At 42.7% G+C, this 20,021-nt stretch overlaps 1 protein-coding gene across 2 annotated transcripts; it reads right to left on the reverse strand.

The window, feature by feature from the left end:
• Window positions 1-4,045: 4,045 nt before the first annotated feature.
• LOC144668448 (perilipin-2-like) lies at window positions 4,046-18,536 on the reverse strand. Of its 2 annotated transcripts, none has more exons than XM_078530507.1 (8): window positions 18,459-18,536; window positions 17,709-17,846; window positions 17,113-17,308; window positions 16,098-16,180; window positions 12,808-13,105; window positions 11,396-11,580; window positions 7,605-7,739; window positions 4,046-6,238 (listed from the first exon to the last, which is right to left on the reverse strand). In XM_078530507.1, the coding sequence occupies exons 2-8, from the start codon at window positions 17,736-17,738 to the stop codon at window positions 5,873-5,875; spliced, it is 1,293 nt and encodes a 430-aa protein (XP_078386633.1). In that variant the 5' UTR covers window positions 17,739-17,846; window positions 18,459-18,536; the 3' UTR covers window positions 4,046-5,872. The 2 variants fall into 2 exon arrangements, with proteins under 2 accessions (XP_078386633.1, XP_078386632.1); XM_078530506.1 differs by lacking the exon at window positions 18,459-18,536 and adding an exon at window positions 18,045-18,134.
• Between the last annotated feature and the right edge of the window lie 1,485 nt (window positions 18,537-20,021).

Below are 20,021 nucleotides of genomic sequence, written 5' to 3' on the forward strand. Positions count from 1 at the left end.
CTGCGGGAGACAGTCGGGAGCTGAGGGGGAGAAATACCTGGATACTTTGTTCCAGAAGATAGTCACACCTCTTAGAAGAGGATCATCTGTTTGGTCAGCAGTGAGGGACAGGAGGAAGTGACTGACAGCGAGGCAGGTAATGAGACCAAGCAGACAGTAGGGGAGGAGCCTCAGACTTTGCAATTGTCAAACAGGTTTGAGGTGCCCACAACCTGTGTGGGTGAAAGCGAAGTCTGCAAGGTGAATGAGCTGGCTGACCATGGCACTGTGGTACAGGAAGCCGTTCAAGCAGGAGAGCAAAAAGGAATGTAGTGGTAGTAGGGGACAGTATAGTGAGGGAGATTGACACTGTTCTCTGCAGCAAAGAGCGATAGTCCAGATGGCTATGTTGCCTATCCAGTGTCAGGGTTCAGGACATCTGCTCAGGGCTGGAGAGGTACTTGCAGTGGGAAGGGGTGGATCCAGTTGTCATGGTCCATGTAGGTACCAATGACCAAAGGTAGAACTAGGAAAGGGGTTCTACAAAGTCAATATGAGTAGTTGTTTGCATGAGCCAACCTGTCTGAAAAGCCTCATCAGGAACAATTGTCCTGAAGGAGTTTAAATGGGGGCCATCTCCTACTCATTAGCAAAGTATGCAGACAATTACCTGGGTACTCAACTAGGTGGAGACAAACCATTAGACATAATTACTTGGACAATGGGACTCTGGATGTGAAAGGAATTTGTCCAATCATCTTCTCATCATGGAGGACAGGCAACTGGAATCCACTGTACCACAACCATATTTGGTTTAACTGGATAGTTGGAGAAAAAGGGTCAAGTGACAAGTCTTCTTTGCAGACAGGCACAAGAAATACTGAAGAAGCAAAATCCCTGTGTGGCTCTCTTTCTCCAGACAACATGCAAGTTTCAGACCCTGTCTGCTTTTTTGTTTGACTCTCCATGTGCCGCAGACAGAAACTTTATAAGGAACTTGACCCCACAGCTGTTATCTTCAGAAGAACATCTTTAACTGCATCGATTCCAACCCAGAAGGACCACCAACTTCAGCCTGAAGCCAGCCAAGTCAGCAACCTTCAAGAGTCATATACCCCTTTAACTTTACTGGGCTTTACAGAGTGGGACAATAGATGAAGCAATTTAATCTACTCGTGTGAATGTGAACTTCGAGTGTGTGTGGTGTGTGAAAGTTGGAGGATTTTTTATTATTTTTCTTACAACAGGTTAAGTACAATAAAAACTATCCTCCTTTTCAAAAAGCTGAAGAAAACCTGTGTGCTTCTTTTTACAGCCACAGTATGTAAACAGTTAAACACTCAATGAATTGGCAAGCATATCCTTTTTTAAAAAACCTGTTGCAGTCAAATGAGTGGAATTCGACTTGTCATCACCTGATTGTAACACCCTTGACTTCCTTCACCACCACATGCTTCTTTTCTTGTCCCAGCATCAAGTCTGACATATGTGGTTTCAAGTGTCATTATTTACATAGTGTTCAGAAAGGAAAACTGCAATAACAGCAAGCGCTCCGGGCTCGGCCACTGTGATCTCAGAGGTGGAGACTGCCTGCTCACTTGTCTTGGCTTGCGACTGAGATGCACATGACAACTGTCCTCTTCATGGGGTTACCCGTGAGGGCATCTCCAGAGGCTGCTGCACCTGAACCATTGCAAGTTTGGCCTCTGTAACTGGTACACTGATACTCTTACTGTCAGAAGAACCAAGGAGTCTGACAAGGATAGCACCCCTCAAGGGGTGGCACCCTCATCCTCCTCAGTGATATCCTCAGCCCTTGATTGGTGCATTGGATAGCTGGAGAAAAGCACCAGCTGGATCACAACTGGCGTCCCCTTTAAACATCCTGTAACATCAGCGCCGCTGACTGGTCCAGCCCACATAAGTGTGGCATGCATCCTGTGGACATCAGTTTGCAGTTCTTATATGCACTCCAAGCTGCTGCATATGGATCTCCATGAACCTGGCCACTTTCTCCATGGAGGAGCTCATGTCTTCAAAGCCCTGAGCCATTGTGGAACACAAGAGCTCAACGGGCTCCTCCACTCTCTAACCCAACTCTCTACAGCCCAAGTACCCGGCCTCACACCGGCACTGAAATTCATACACGACGTTGCTGAGTTGTGCGGTAGACAGAACATTTTTTTGGACTGATGACAACATCCTGATAGTGGAAAATACCACTTGCATAGCCAGTGTGTAGCAGCAGCATGAAACGGCTTGATTGACCTGTTGTTCAAATTTTTGAGATACTTTTGACTTTTCAGGGTAATTGTGTTGCCATGGCCGGCCATTGGTCCTAGTTACACCTGTCTTTTTGTGGTGTGTATGGAACATTCCCTGTCCAGTCCTACTCAGGCCCCATCCTAACCCTTTATCTGGTACATTGTTGACTGTATCAGTGCTGTTTTCTGCTTTCTTCTGGAGCTGGAAATTTTCATCAACTTTGCTTCCAATTTCCACCCTTCCCTCACCTTCACATAGTCCATCTCCAACCTCTTTCTTTGGATGTTGGTTTCACTTTAGAGTGGGGCCAGCAGGTCTGGAGCTTTGCTTGTGTCCTACATTTTAATGAGGTTTACGACCCTTGAAGTGGTTTTGGGAAGTTAAAACAAAGTAGGGAAAACTGTGCTGTTGCCTAGCAACTGGGGGCCCACAGAGACAGGGGGGAACAGAAAACAGTTTTAGTGCAGTTGGAAGCAGGTACCAGGAGAAGCTGAACACAGGAGAGGGAACGGCAGGTGGCAGGTTCAAAAGAGCAAAGAAGAAAGCCCCAAAACCAGGGAGTGGTATAGGAAAAGGTCCCAAGATGGCAGTTAAGCCAAAGGATGAAGACAGGAATCTGGAACAGATCCTGTTCAGTGAAGTTAAAGTAAGGAGCAGAGGAAAGGGCTGTAAAGAGAGTGCAGAGAACACAATCAAGGCAAAGTGGGCTTGGGGGGAGCCAGAAAATCAGAAGAAACAGCCAAAGGTGGTTGACTCCTTACTACAAGCCAATGAAATAGTGGTGTCCTGCTTGGCACAACCAAATATCTGAGTGTGTGTGTGTTTTAATTTGTTTAGTTATTTCGTTGGAAGAGTAAAGGAACACTTCTCCCTTTGAAACAAAACATCAAGAACCTCCAGCAGCCTGTCTTTACAGTAATCAAATAAAAATTCTCTGGACTATCTTGAGCCACATCCTCCTTTCCCATAGATTCTGAGGGAATACATCTCACCTGTACCACTGCTACAGTTTTAACAACCATTTCCTTTTCTGAGGAATACTTATGCGTTCCTACTACTGCAATAGGTCTCTCATTTAATTTCCAGCAATTACTGTTTCTGTGTGTAAAGTAAATTTACAAAGTGACTTTGTAAATGGAATTATCATGGCGGGAATTATTCCTAAACCACCTGTTGAAGGGGTAGAATTTATTCTAGTAAATGATTTGGCTAGAGGAAACAGTAATGTGGCAACGACAGTACTGCAGCAGGTGGGTGATCATGCTGACCTTAACCAACTCGTGGGGCCAAAAATGAGATACTTACTGCAGATAACAAGCAATTGAAGGAAAAACTAATCGATGCGCTGAACCAACTTTCATGCGTAAAAGGAGTTTACTAATAAAAAGTGAGAATTGGGGAGAACAAGTCACAAAGTAGAACACTTGACGGAGGATTTGAAATGTCTCATTGATAAACTTGTAGAAGCAAATTTAACAAAGATTGATTTTCAAGTTTTAACTGATGAACTTAAAGCATCAGAAGTCTCTATGAAGTATCATGGTAAATGCCTTGAACAAGAAAAGGAAATACTAATGAATCAGAACAATTGGTTAAATATGGAATTAAAAACTAAACTTAGTGAACTGTTAGAACTTTGTCGTGAAAAGAGTAATGAGGTTCTTGAATCTCAATGCAAACTTGAGGAAATGAAAGAGATGTGTGGTCTGGAGTGTCACAGTTCTGAAGTTGTTACTGTGAATAAAAACTCCTTGCTGAATTGTGGTCCAGTTGAGCAAAGAACTGATCCAAGTAACATCAGCTGGATTGACATTTTAATTCAACACCGTGCTGTCACATTTCAGTCCTCAGCCCGCTGACGTGTTCCAATGAAGCTCAATACAAGCTTGAGAAATAGCACCTTGCCTTCTGATTAAGGACCTTACAGCCAGGAGTTTAACAATTTCAGACCATGAACTCTGCCCATTTTGATTTTTGTTTTGCCAAGTGCCGATTTGAATCTTGTTTTACATGGTTACTTTCTGACACTGCTGTTCAATATTCTGGTAATTACACTCACTCTCGCTAAATTCTTTACTGCAGCCATTACCGCTTCCCTTGCCTTTTGTTCCATGACATCTTTGTCATTTAATCACTCCTGCCCTCTAACTTATTTCAGACCTTGTGTTTTGTTCTTCCTCCTCCCAACAGCATAAATCTCATCGTCTTTCTACTTTCCTTCAGTTCTGAAGAGTCATATTTGGATTTGAAACATTAACTCTAGTTTCTCCCTCCACAGATGCCACCAGAACTGCTAAGTATTTCCATTACTTTGTTTATTATAGTCAGACAGAGCACAAATCAGCAGCGGTAGAACTGAGAAAATTGCACATGTTCTAAAGAAAGAATCAGGAATAAGGTTCATGGAAAGTTTTGGGGCTGGATAGGATTTCAGAGGTAGGAATGGACAAGGCCATGGAGGGATTTGAACACATAGACCAGAACATTTGGGCCAATGCCAGAACTGCTATGGCTGACCAGTCAGAAAATTGCACATTTAAAGCATCTGACTTCTTATGCAGCAGCCAGAGACCTTGCTCAGCACAGGAATTCAGCATAGACCTGCAAAGAAAATCAGTACAGAAGACATGCCGCCTTTTTACAGTACTAGCTGCCAGATGCTAAGTTTAAAGGCCCAGTGTGAGAGGGTGGGAGGAAGGGGTAGTTAGGTTAGTTTCTGTAGTTACCCAAGAGTTAGATTAGGACTTTTCTGAATAACACTTCCTGGGTAACCGGTCAGGTAAGTAAATCAATCAGAACCGTCCGAAGTCTCCAACTGTAGTTAGGAGTTGAAGACATTCACAGTGGATCCGTCATAAGTTCAAACTTCCTAGGCAATTCCCACAGAGGTCAGCATGCCAGGACTTCTGTGGGGTCCCAGCACACATCTTGGGTTGTACATCCAGTCACCGATGAGTTGGAGACCAAAAGATCTGGGCCAATGAAAATTTGAGGCATTGCTGGACCAGGAACTAATGTAGGTCAGTAGGTCAACAAGTCCAGTAATGATGGGTGAACAGGACTCTGGTTTAAGAAAGGATGGAAGCAGAGGTCAGCCAGGTGAATTTCAGAATGGCTGAAGCTGCAGTAATACAAGCATGGACTAGGGCAGGGGAGAGATAGGCAAAAACCACACCAGAGTACAAAATAATATTTAACTTGGTCAGTATTGTATAAATTCCTTCAGAGTGTTATTAGCTCTATTTAAGTGCTTTAACATCTTGACAAGAGAGTCACGTTAGGATGTTAACATCTCCATTCCATCTTCCAAATCTGGAATATTAAAATTTCCAGCAGAAATACTTCAACTCTGCCAGTTTAGGAAAGGCCAATTGAAGTCTAGAAGATTAATATCATCAGATAACCATGGCAGCTTGAGAATTTAAATGCATATATAATGAAATACAAAGTCTTAACTGTCCAAAGGAAGAATACTGCTACCACTGTCATGAATTTGTATTTCATCCCCTTCCCCTTTTAAGAAAAGGAAGTTTTTGCGCAGAGAAGTGATTAAAACAGAAATTGGATGTTGCAAAACAAATAAACACAAACAAAGGGTGTTCAAGCATCATGACAATTATGCAGCTGCTCAGATTGTCTCTCTTCCATGGTCTGTCTCCCCTTCCTGCTGAGACCCAGTGAGTTGTGGGTAAAAGGGGCCCACCAGCCAATTCAGAGGCGTGTTATTCACCAAATAGTTCATTACTCCATCCACTGGGTCTTTCATTTTAGAGAGTTGATCCTTGCTTGTGGAGAGGATCTGGCTAGGAAGTTCTTTGAAGGGTGTTTTAAACTTGAATGTAGAGTACACCTCTCTTGCCAAAACATTTACACAGAGAACCTGTTCTTGAACATTCTGTGGTAAACTCTGGATGGTGCTTACAAGCACAAAACAGGTTGTCTGCAATCGTTGACCAAGATTCTGAGCAATAGCCAGTGTATGGGATTCAATTTGCTATATAAAAAAAAGGGTACAACAGTTACATTTGAAGAGATCAGACCTTTCTGCTGGATTTATCTGGATCCCTCTCCCCCATGATGGATGTAATAGCCTTGGAAGCAGTGCAAAGAGCCATGAGAATAATTCCCAGTTTAAAAGAACTTCAGCTACTCTGGTTCATTGGGACCTTAGTCTACTAACTGAGCAGTTTGACTTGGGAGATGACCCATTAGGAGGTCAATAAGTGCTGGACAGCATCCTTGGTGATAACTTTATTCAGTTTAGCAGATTGGAGGAGCAGGGCACACAAATTTAAAATTGTGCAAAAATAGAAATAGACTGGATGGTGGGGGATTCTTTTGCTAGAGAATAGTGAGCCTCTGGAATTTGTTCCCAGTTGACATGGTGGGTGCTGATTCTGCTTCCAATAAAGGAACTGGACTAGGACAGAAATCATCACATTAAAGGCAAGTGTCGAAGAACACTTGCTCCGTGCATTCTGGACCAGTTTAGATCTCCCAATGGTATGGAGAGGAATTTTCCTGGAGTACTTCTTCCCCCAATAGCTGCTGTGTTTTGAACTATCTCCAGATTACATGGGTGCTGGGTGGCAAGATGCATCTGGCCACATTCCTTCAACCAGCAGTGATTGGTGGGGGAAGGTAAGGCTCACTAGATTAGCTGGTCTTTTCCTTCTTGATTCTGCATACTTAAGTGCTTTTATTTTTAAAATTGTGCCATACAAGTACTATGCAGTGATAATGAAAACAATGAATCAATGGAAGTTATAGTTGCAGTGGTTAAAAACTTTTAAATTTACACATGCAAGACTCGTTGATACTGTCATAGGTTCCCAAAAGTCTGAATCTCAGCATGTCCTGATCAGCCTGTTGAATGAATTAGTAACTAGAGATAAAAGGTACATAATTAAGTCACTCTCCATCATAAATTAAGTGGTGGGGAAGGAGCAATTTAAAAACAATAGGAATTAGAATAGAACTTTCTCCAAATTCTCCTTCTTCCCTCTCAATCCTAGTCATAGAACATTAAATTAACCAAGTACCTAATGTAGCCAGCTTTCAGTTCACATGTTCACCTTTAAATCCTCCTGTTGTCAAGGGTCTCCACCTCTAAAGGTACAACTTTGTGTCCAATACAGGCCTATTTCTATCTCATTGCAGCATAATTGATGGATTCTCCAGTTCATGAACACAGTATCTGTCTTGCCACTTACCTCATGCTCAGAAGCCTTTTTTGCCTGGTTTTCTCACTGCATCTTCAACCTGTAGCTCTCCCTCAGCAGTAAAACTCACCAGGAACCAAGTTGTCATAGTACTCAGGCCAGTAACTTAGAAAAGACTGCCACAGCATGCAAACTCACCTCTGCTGCATGGGATTCATAGTCTTCATATTCCATATTAGATTTTCTCCATTCTACCCATGTCTCCTGTAGCTTATCTTGGGCATCATGGATTTTTGTGTTTGCTGTGCCCATATTTTCACTGGCATACTCTATCTGGAACATGAAGGACAGTTTAGCATTGAAATTGCAATTGTGCATTGCATCTAGATGGGTACAGGATTAAATCTGGATAGTGGTCATGGCCTTCAGTACTTATAATAGAATGTGCAAAAAAAAAAAACAACCTGCAGCTCAGAAACCAAAATCGATTTCAATTACTGAAACATCGCATGCTATTCTCCATGGGATGGTGGAGTAGTGGTATTATCACTGGACTAGTAATCCAGAGATCCAGGGTAATGCTCTGGAGATCCAGGTTTGAATCCTACCATGACAGTTGGTGGAATTTTAATTTATTGAATTGAATTCAATAAATATCTGGAATTAAAAGTCTAATGATGACCATGAAACCATTGTTGATTGCTGTAAAGACCCATCTGGCTCACTAATCCCCTTTAGGGGAAGAAATCTGCCGTCCTTACCTGGTCTGGCCGACATGTGATTCCAGACCTACGGCAACGTGGTTGACTCTTAAGTGCCCTCTGAAATGACCTAGCAAGCCATTCAGTTGTATCAAATTGCTAAAAAGTCTAAAAGAAATGAAACCGGCTGGACCACCCAGCAGCAACCTAGGCACTGGAAATAACAATGACAAACTCAGCCCTGCTGACCCTGCAAAGCCCTCCCCTGGGGGCTCGTGCCAAAATTGGGAGAGCTATCTCAGACTAGTCAAGCAACAGCCAGACAGGCAAACTCAAAGAATCATACCTCAGAGACAATGTCCGAGACGCGGCCATCACCATCCCTGGGTTCTGTCCTATCCCACTGGCAGGGCAGACCCAGCAGAAGCAGTGGCACAGTGGTTTAAAAATCAGGACGGATTTGTCCTGGGAATCCTCATCATTCATACTGGACCTCAATGTCCCATGGCAACAAGTCAACCAAGGGCAAGGAAACCTCCTGCTGATTACCAAACACATACTTGTCTCCCCACCACCCAACCCCACTTGGTAAATCAGTACTCCATGTTGAACACCACTTGGAGGAAGCACTGAGGGTGGCAAGGGTGCAGAATGTACTCTGGGTGGGGGACTTCAATGTCCATCACCAAGGGTGGCTCGGTAGCACCACTATTGACAGAGTCTTAAAGGACATAGCTGCTAGACTGGGTCTGTGGCAGGTGGTGAGGGAAACAACAAGAGGCAAAAACACATCATCATCCTCACCAACCTGCCTGTTACAGATGCATCTGTCCATGACAGTATTGGTAGAAGTGACCTCCGCACAGTCATTGTGGAGACAAAGTCCTGCCTTCACATTGAGGATACCCTCTATTCTGTTTGTGACACTACCACTGTGCTAAGTGGGATAGATTTCAAACAGATCTAGCAACTCAAGTCTGGGCATCCATGAGGTGCTTGTGGGCCATCAGCAGAATTGTATTCAACCAATCTGTAACCTCATGGCCCGGCATATCCCCAACTCTACCATTACCACCAAGCCAGGGAATCAACCCTGGTTCAAAGAAGAGTACAGAAGGGCATGCCAGGAACAGCACCAGGAATACCTAAAAATGTGTTAATCTGGTGAAGCTATAACACAGGACTACTTGCGTGCCAAAACAGCAAGCAACAGACAGAGCTAAGCAATTCCACAACAAAAAGATTAGATCCAAGCTCTGCAGTCCTGCCACATCCAGTAGTGAATGGTGGACAATTAAACAACTCACAGGAGGGGGCTCCACACATATCTCCATCCTCAAATGATAGTGCAGCCCCGCACAAGGCAAAAGATAAGGCTGAAGCATTTGCAACAATCTTCAGCCAGAAGTGCCAAGTGGATGATCCATCTGGGCATCCTCTGGAGATCCCCAGCGGAGATACCAATCTTCAGCCAATTCGATTCACTCCATGTGATAAAGGAGTGGCTGAAGCCATTGGATACTGCAAAGGCTATGGGCCCTGACAACATTCCTGCAATTGTACCAAAGACTTGTGCTCCAGAACTTGCCACACCCATATCCAAGCTGTTCCAGCACAGCTACAACACTGGCATCTACCCGGCTATGTGGAAAATTGCCCAGGTATGCCCTCTACAGAAAACGCAGGACAAATCCAACCTGGTCATTTACCGCCCCAGTCTACTCTCAATCAGGAAAAAAGTGATGGAAGGGGTCAGTGCTATCAAGTGGCACTTGCTTAGCAATAACCTGCTCACTGACACCCAGTTTGGGTTCTGCCAGAGCCACTCAGCTCCTGACCTCATTACAACCTTGGTTTAAAACATGGACAGAAGAGCTGAAGTTGAGGTGAGGTGAGAGTGCTTGCCCTTGACATCAAGGCAGCATTTAACCAAGTGTGGCATCAAGGACCCCTAGCAAAACTGGAGTCAATGGGAATCAGGGGGAAACTCTACACTGGTTGGAGTCAGACCTAGTACAAAAGAGGATGGTTGTGATTGTTGGAGGTCAAACATCTCAGTTCCAGGACATCACTGCAGGAGTTCCTCAGGGTAGTGTCCTAGGCCCAACCATCTCCAGCTGCTTCATCAATGATCTTCCTTCTATCATAAAAGGTCAGAAGTGGGGATGTTCGCTGATGATTGCACAACATTCAGCATCATTCATGATGCCTCAGATACTGAAGCAGTCCAGATCCAAATGCAGCAAGACCTGGACAATATCCAGGCTTGGGCTTACAAGTGGCAAGTAACATTCGTGCCACACAAGTGCCAGGTAATGACCATCTCCAACAAGAGAAAATCTAACCTTTACCCCTTGACATTCAATGGCATTACCATCACTGAATCCCCCACTATCAACATCCTGGGGGGTTACCATTGACCAGAAACTGAACTGGACCAGCCCTACAAATACTGTGGCTACAAGAGCAGGTCAGAGGCTAAGAATCCTGCGACGAGTGACTCACTTCCCGACTCCCCAAAGCCAGTCCCCCATCAACAAGGCACAAGCCAAGAATGTGATGGAATACTCTCTACTTGCCTGGATGAGTGCAGCTCCAACAACACTCAAAAAGTTTGACACCATCCAGGACAAAGCAGCCAGCTTGATTGCCACCCCATCCACAAACAAACAAACATTCACTCCCTCCACTGCCAATGCACAATAGCAGCAGTGTGTACCATCTACAAGGTGCACTGCAGGAATTCACCAAGTCTCCATAGTCAGCACTTTCTGAACCCACGACCGCTACTATCTAGAAGGAGAAGGGCAGCAGATAGATGGGAACACCACCACCTGGAAGTTCCCCTTCAAACCACTCACCATCCTGACTTGGGAATATATCACCATCCCTCCAACACTGGGTCAGCACTCTGGGCGTATCTACACTACAGGGACTGCAGCTGTTCAAGGCGGCAGCTCACCACCACCTTCTCAAGAGCAATTAGGGATAGGCAATAAATGCTGTCCTAGCCAGCGATGCACACATCCCGTAAATAAAAAAGTTTCACTTTAAACCCACTAACCATTACACAGGTCAATACACAGATAGTTAATACTTCCCTTGAAATGGAGATTCACATCCACAATATAAATTCAAAGCTAAACATAAAAAAACCAAAGTGTTCCAAACAATTCCCTCTGCAGCAAAAAACTGAAATTTCTGTATTTGTTTTTAAGCAAGCTGATTCACAGGTCATTTAACCAGTCATGCCTGTGTCAATCAAAATATTGCAACTTGTGTACTCACCAGATCAATGGTACGGCAAAGCTGAGAAATTGCCTCTTGACCATGTTGCTTCGCACTGTGAATTTTAACTATGGCCTGCTGATAAGTTCGCTGGCATACTTTTGTAGAAAGTGATCCCAGCCTCTCAAAACAACTCTGTTTCAGAGGGTCAACTTCAAATCCATCAATTCTCTTGATTTCTTGAGCTGCAAGTACAATTTTTTTTTTTTAAATCTACAGCTGGAATCTGACTACAACCCAATTCAGCACTAAACTGGTAATCTCCGAGGTCAAAGTGAATGGCAAGATATGACATGGAAGGGAAAAATGCCAAGTCTTTGCATCTCAGGTTTTTAAACAGAACTCCGATTATTTTCCCCTGCACCCAGAACAAACATCACATCTCAGCTGAAAACATTTGTAAAGGTTACCAAAACCAAACCGTTACATTCTGTGCAACAGTTAACGTTAAGACAATTGTCCTTTCGCTATCTTAGTTTGACCTGATATAGAGGAGCAGCCACCTATATTTCTGGAACTAGTGAAAGGCTGCTGGTTGCTCAGATCAGCAAAATTTCCAGCAGTTGCGTGAAGGGACAGTGGTGACACTGGATTTATTTCAACATCATTTGGAGATATGCAGAGGTACTCCACTTGCATCATGAAGAGTTCTGCCCCAATTTAAAGGTTGCCCATGAGCCTCATATCATGCTTCCAATTCCCTGCACACATAGCAGCTGCAGAGGGATTTTAAATGCCTCAGGTACATTAAAAGGTGTGTAGGTCTTCAATATAATCAGGAGTGGATGGAAGGTATGAAATTTGTGTTTTCTAGATGCAATTCCATAGTCACACTTAAGACAAGACCCAATTAAAAGGAACAACTTTTCAAAACAGAGATTAAATTGGAATGCTTTTCCTAACTAGATGCATTTCAATTTTCACTTGACATTTTGGACCAGGTTGGAAGTAGGTGTATGCAGTACAGTAAAAGCATTTGTCACATCTATCAACTGTACCCAATTGAAATGTATTAAACAGATCAAAGCGCTCTAGCTATTATGCATTTGCTAGCCTTTTTTTAAAAAAGGTTTATCACATCTATTATAACAACATTTCAACACTCCAGCCTCCTGTTACTCCTAGCCAATTAATTAGCTACCAACAATTTGAATCCAGATTAGACAAGCCATGTTAATGCTGCCACTATAATTGACAAGGATCCCTCATTTTGTTAATTTAGTTTCTCAATTATAACTTTTAATTGAACCAGAGAAAATGTTGATTCAGTTGACAACTGAAGTTGGGGAATGCAAATAATTCTTTGCCAAGAAGGAACCAGCAGGACTGGTCTCCAACAAAATAAAATTTAAGGAAAATTTCAAGAAGTCATTAACAAGATTTTACTTGGGAGTAAATGTACTGTTTCTCACCTTGCTTATCTTCAGTCAGAGGAAGATAGTGGTCCACAAGCACTTCAGAAGTGACCAAGGCAGAATGTATTCCATTGCTCAACATCTTAGCCATACCTGACTCAAGTATATGGCTCATGCTGTCATTCACCACAACTTTGGTAATTTCAATACTTTCCTGGACAGTCTCTTTCGTCTTGGCCACTACCCTGGTAATTTTACTTGCCACAGTCTCCTTGGCACCAGTAACAGTGTGGGTTACAACATCCTTGGCATTAGATACTTTAGTAGCAAGCACATCTTTTGCATTAGCAACAACCTGTTAACAAAAATGGTCAGAGCTCACAGGACTTGAAGTTGTTCAAAATTTTCTAGTATACAAGTTTGTTCCAAGACACATGAAATGAGTTTGTTCTGCCATTTAACAATCACAATTGGTCAGCCATAATTCCACTATCTCACCTGCTCCCCACATCCCTCAATTCCCTGGCACCCCAAAAATCTGTCTCAGTCTTAAATATTTTCAAAGATGGAGCATTCCTAACAGTGATTCCTGTTTTTACTCAGCGGCAGGAGGTTAACAGCAGCTTTGCTGTTATTCATGGCTTCTTCTGGGGGATGTGTTAATTTTTGTAACCACAAAACCATAGTTTTACCATCTCCATTTGCAACAATGGTTCTGTCAAACAAGTATTAAATTAAGTTTGAATGTTATTTGGGTAAAGTTTATTTCAGTTTTAAATAAGAGTTCAATCTTGCACGTGGCCATGTAATGAGACCAAGTGAATACTTGGACATAAACAATGAACCTTGTACAAGGCTCTGACATTATACTATCAGCACATGTTCCCTTCAGAGATTATCTACAAGGCACAAACATACGAAAAATGCTTTCATGTCATTCCCAGTCTGTGCATCATTTGTAACCATGGGGCCACATGGTGAGCTGCAGGCAGAAAGTTGAAAAGTTAAAAGCATATGATTGCTACATATTGAAGTTATAATAACAATCTAATGCAATCATAGCTTTACAAAGACAGCAGTGAAACGTTTTCAGCTTTTTCTTATAGCTATAGAACCAGTTTAGTGAAATGAAAATACGTTATTTCATTTCAGGAGCAAGTCTAAATGTGTAGTTAAAACTAAACTTACTCAAAGCAGAACACTTCTAGTCAGCTAAATATTTCACTGCATCATTTTCATCACAGAATACCAAATTAGCAACTTGACGATGGAACCCTGCCAGATGCATTTGGCCACTTTTAGGAATCTGCAAGTTACTGAAATAAAGAACTGTATCCTAAACAATTAAATTTCCTTTATAATTCCAAGAATACCAAACTATTCTCATTAATTTGCCATGCTCATGTAAAAAATTGAAAGCAAGTGCTGGTGAATAAATATACCACTGGACCATGAGAGATTAGCTTTGCACCTTCAAGGAACTTGCAATTTCACAAGAGACGAGCACTAAACACCAAGAATCAGAAAACTTACCACTTTGCTCCATAGACAGATGTCCAGAGTGTTCTTTTTAATGTAAAAAATGCAAAAAGTAAGTATTGCTAAAAAAAAGATGCTGTTGAAGCTTTGTCTTGAAATCAGGACAGACCCCAGGATATCAAATTTCAAAGGGAGCAACAATTTATACTTCATGAAGAAAAAACGCTGATCGGCTGACAAGTTGGCACTGATGAAACCATAAGACGTAGGACATTCGGCCCATCGAGTCTGCTCTGCCATTCAATGAGATCATGGCTGATCTAATAATCCTCAACTCCACTTTTCTGCCTTTTCCCCCTTAACCCTTGATTCCCTTACTGATTAAAAATCTGTCTATCTCAGCCTCGAATATATTTAATGACCCAGCCTCTTACAGCCCCCTGTGGTAAAGAATTCCACAGATTCACTACCCCCTGAGAGATGAAATTCCTCCTCATCTGTTTTAAGTGGGCACCCCCTTACTCTAAGATTATGCCCTCTGGTCCTAGACTCTTCCACAAGGAGAAACAACCTCAGCATCTACCTTGTCAAGCCCCCCAAGAATCTTACATGTTTCAATAAAGGTTGCCTCTCATTCTTCTAAACTCCAATGAGTACAGGCACAACCTACTCAACTTCTCATAAGAAAATCCCTCCATACCCAGGATCAACCTAGTGAACCTTCTCTGGACTGCCTCCAATGCCAGTATATCTATCCTTTGATAAGGGGACCAAAACTGTTCAGTATTCCAGGTGTGGTCTCACTAGTGCCTTGTATAATTTTAGCAAGACTCCCCTATTTTTATATTCCATTCCCTTTGAAATAAAGGCCAACATTCCATTTGCCTTCCCTATTACCTGCTGAACTTGTATACTAGCTTTTTAGGATTCACGCACAAGGACTTCCAAATCCCTCGGTGCTGCAGCTTTCTGAGGTCTTTCTCCATTTAAATAATATTCAGCTCCTCTATTCTTGCTGCCAAAGTGCATAACCTCACATTTTCCCACATTATATTCCATCTGCTAAATTTTTGCCCACTCACTTAACCTGTCTATATCTCTCTATAGACTCTTTGTGTCATCCTCACCACTTGCCTTCCCACCTATTTTTGTGTCATCCGCAAACTTGCGGATAGTTGATAGTTCATTCACTTCCCTCATCCAAGTCATTAATATATTGTAAGTAATTGAGGCCCCTGCACTGATGCCTGTGGCACTCCACTAGTTACAGGTTGCCATCCTGAAAATGTCCCCCTTATCCCAACTCTGTCTTCTATTAGTTAGCCAATCCTCTATCCATGCTAATATACTGCCCCCAACACCATGGGCAGTTATCTTATTAAGTAGCCTGATGTGCGGTACCTTATCGAACGCCTTTTAGAAATCCAAATATATTACATCTACTGGTTCCCTTTATCTATCCTGCTTGTTACCTCCTCAAAGATTTCTAATAAATTTGTTAGGCATGATTTCCCCTTCATGAAGCCATGCTGACTCTGCTTGATTAGATTATGCATTTCTAAATGCCAAGGCAATGCCTCAACCAGTGTCAACTAACAGCCCCTTCTCTCATACAGTATAAATTGTTGCTCCCTTTGAAATTTGATTATTGCACCTGTCCTGATGAGTGCAAGACTAAAAGCTTCAACAGTAGGTCTCATTTCAGCAATGCTAAAGCAAAATAAATCTGAAGTTCCCCTGGCCCCACTCTTCCCCCTCCCCACATACAACTAGACAAAAATTAAAATCTTAGGTACTGATGCCAAGTGGACAATTGGTGATTTTGTACAAGCTGGTTTGATTGTTATTGTAACATATGCAGTCAGTACCTGGTCAGTTGGTTGGTGGAGAAAAGGCAGTTTCTCTTCAATTTTGTCTAGTCCTTTGCAGGCATAACCATTTGCAAAAGCAACTGAAAAAAAAAGTTGGAAACAAGGTCGCATTTAAAACTCAAAAACTTGTCAACTGAAGAATATCAAGCACTTACTGGTGTACACAATTAACCAAGATAATGTAACTACTCTTAGAATATATACCTACATTCCCAGTACTTAAAAAAAAAAATCACTACCCAATGCAGCGACTCATATAGCAAGTAGCTTTTAACCAGCATCGTCTATGAAAGGTAATTTTGTGGTGAATTAAGTCTCAGAAGTGGTCACGAGGAAAGGATAGGAGAACAGCACAGAAACAGCTGCTTTTCACAGGACAGGACGGCTTTAGAAAGTGAATGCACATTTTGCACAATTATGTCTATAAAATTTAGAAACGAAAATAAATGAATGATAACCTCCAATCTGCAAAAAATTTAGTCTTAAGAGTTGGTTATTCTCCAAATAAAAAAAAGTTGTGCCAAAGATGTGTTTAAACACTATTCAGCAAGCAAATTCCCCAAGGATTTATGTATAAATAGAACAGACTCTGAACAAGGTGAAAGGCAAAAGAAAAATGCAACTCAGCAAGTCATCAGTTCACAATTAGGCTAAACATCCGCAGTTTAAAGATTTGTGCATTACTGAAACTGGTTTCTAAATACTGCACCACCAGTCAGGAGGACAGGACTAACACCAAACTTACAAGTGAGTGATTAGTGAACACCACAACACTAAACATAGCACTTAGTGATGTTTAATTGTAGCAGTTATAGCTTGCACATAATTTGCTTTTCAGGAACAGAGTTTCACTAACAGGTCAGGATCAGTTAAATATTGTTCCTTTTCATGCCATTCCTAGCAGCCCAGTGACTATTATGAAAACTGCCTCTGTTTGATTCAATTTTAGTATATAATAGAAAGGTCAGAATGAAGACCAACTTGGCAAAAAAGATTTGTTCCCATTTCTTACTTTGTGGTTCCAGTTTCTGAAGGATTGGCACAGCACTGGTGATAGCTACAGATGTAATGGCCGTCACTCCTCTTTCTGCAGCATCACACACAGACTTCAGATAAGGATGATTTTCCTTTGTGCTGCTGTATACAGAGGTCACCATATCACAGGCAGTGCTTAAAAGTAGCAAGTTAGCCACCCTAGCAATCACGTTCTAAACAAGAGAGAAAATAAATCCAGAATGAAAATAGAAAAGGACACTGTCTCCCCAGTTCAGTTCCTGTCACTCGTAATTGCAAAAATTTGCCTTGTGTTAGTAGCGGACAGGAAAATACAACCAAAATCATAATCGCACCCATAGATCCAGGTCACTTGCAACCCAGCCAAATGCTGGGATTGAATCAAGGCAACACTGCTGCCTTCCTGAGAAAGATCCAACCCAGAAACATCCTGGGTTGTGATCTTTACTCCAGTTAAAATTTACTGAGCAATTACGGAATGCTAATAAGAACCGAAAAGGTCGTCAGGTTTTCAGTTATAATTAGCCAGCATTAGTGAATACGAAGTTAACTAACTATTTTTAAGATTAAGCTTTAAACACAATTTGAATGTACCTGCGGCAGATCTCCAGTTGCTGGGGCCATGGCTCTCGCTCTGCATCAAAAAACAGATGGAATGAAAGTTCCGAACAAAAACAGCCCCCGCGAACTTCATGCGAAACCTGCCCTGATCCCGAGTCCCAAACTCTCACCCTGCAAACAGAACATGGAGTGATCAACAACCGCGACTCGCAACCACACCAGAGCCTGACTCACCAGCGTCAACACCCACAGCCGCTACTTCCAACCAGCATTTCCAATTGGCTAGGACACACCAAACTTACCGACTAACCCACCCCAAACCCGAACACCCTCACCCGCCTCCGCTCCCATTACACCCATCACCTTCACCCGCCTCCGCTCCAATTGCGCCCATCACCTTCACCCGCCTCCGCTCCAATTGCGCCCATCGCCCTCACCCGCCTCCGCTCCAATTGCGCCCATCACCTTCACCCGCCTCCGCTCCAATTGCGCCCATCGCCCTCACCCGCCTCCGCTCCAATTGCGCCCATCGCCTTCACCCGCCTCCGCTCCAATTGCGCCCATCACCTTCACCCGCCTCCGCTCCAATTGCGCCCATCGCCCTCACCCGCCTCCGCTCCAATTGCGCCCATCGCCTTCACCCGCCTCCGCTCCAATTGCGCCCATCGCCCTCACCCGCCTCCGCTCCAATTGCGACCATCGCCCTCACCCTCACCCGCCTCCGCTCCAATTGCGACCATCACCCTCACCCGCCTCCGCTCCAATTGCGACCATCACCCTCACCCGCCTCCGCTCCAATTGCGCCGGTTCTGAGTCTGGGCTCTTATTGTCCCGGAAAACGTGTGCGCCACTCCTTGCCCAATGACGTCAGTGCATTGAGATGGGAGCCTAGTTAATGATTAATCCCAGGTCATCACCCTTCCATCTCTAACACACAACGAGAACGCTGCAAACTCTGTCACCTATTTTCACTATCAGTGGCCTATTTCTACAATCAATCACATTTCTTCGTTATTCTTAAGTGTAGAAAGTATTTGAGATTGAAATGATCTTCTTTTCAGCCACTCCAAGAGAATGTATAACTTTGGGGGGATTAATCAACATGAATGACTTTTAGACTGGTTGTGGAACGGCGAGAAGCTGCTGTCGGCTTTGCTGTCAGGAACCATCTCTCAGTAAGTTAATTTGTCTTCCTACGGGTGTTAATGATCCTCTGATGGTGCTTAAACTCCCCCCACATGCATCAGGCAAGCAACTCTCAGTTAGTACACCCCTACCTCTGAAGAAGAGTCATATGGACTCAAAACCTTAACTGTTTCTCTCTCCACAGATGCTGTCAGACCTGCTGAGTTTTTCCAGCATTTTCTGTTCTTAATTCAGATTTCCAGCATCTGCAGCATTTTGCTTTTTCCTACCATGACCAACCCTGGTGAAGTCAAGGATAAATTCTAAATTACATAATAAGGTATTTTATTAATACAAGTTCTCCTTTTTCTCTACTATGACAGGAATATATTACGTACAGTTTTAATATTTAATCTATGTAGGATAATGGATATTGTTACGACCAGGTGAAGACAGGTGCAGGGACTCCCCTTTTTTCCCACTCCTCGATTGATTGTAACAGAGTTTTTTGAAATGTGTAAGGGTGAATGTGCCAATTCAGTGTATGTGTTTAACCGTTTATGTGCTCATTGCAAAGAATTCAGTCCGACAGACTTTCTTGAGTTTAAACAGAAATGGGGTTAGTTTTTATTGTGCTAAAGGCACACCCAGGTAAAGATATAAAAACATTTAAAAAGGTAACCACACGTCCTAATCATCGCAATACACACACAAACATACTAAATTATAAATTAATGGAGGTTAACTTTTGGCCAAATTAAGGTTCAACAATAAAAGGTAAATAAATAGAGTTCACTGAGTCCTTTGCCGTTGTTCATGGTTGAGGCAGTTCTTTAAATGGTAGTCCTTGTTTTTTTTTCCTTGGAAACACTGCTTCAGAATTTGAAGCCTTCTTCAGAATTTCTCTGCCTGTCGTCCACAATATGATATAAGCAGGCTGAGCTCACTTTAGTGGAAAGAGAGAGTGACACACACAATTTTGGTGCTGCTCTCAGATGTTCCTGCTCCAAAAGCAACCAGGGCGTTGTTAAAAGACATTTCAAAATGGTCATCCTGATCACATGACCTCTCTCTCACCATAATGATTTGAATATTCCACAGAAGGTAATTGATTAGCTTATATCTGGACAGACCTTGGCTATTGTGTTATGATTTAGGTGATTTTTTTATGTTCAAGCCATCACATCTGAATGTCTCATTCTTCCCTGTGATGAGTGAGGA

The sequence above is a fragment of the Cetorhinus maximus genome, chromosome 2, assembly GCF_964194155.1.
Source record: "Cetorhinus maximus chromosome 2, sCetMax3.hap1.1, whole genome shotgun sequence".
Classification (NCBI taxonomy): Eukaryota; Metazoa; Chordata; class Chondrichthyes; order Lamniformes; family Cetorhinidae; genus Cetorhinus; species Cetorhinus maximus.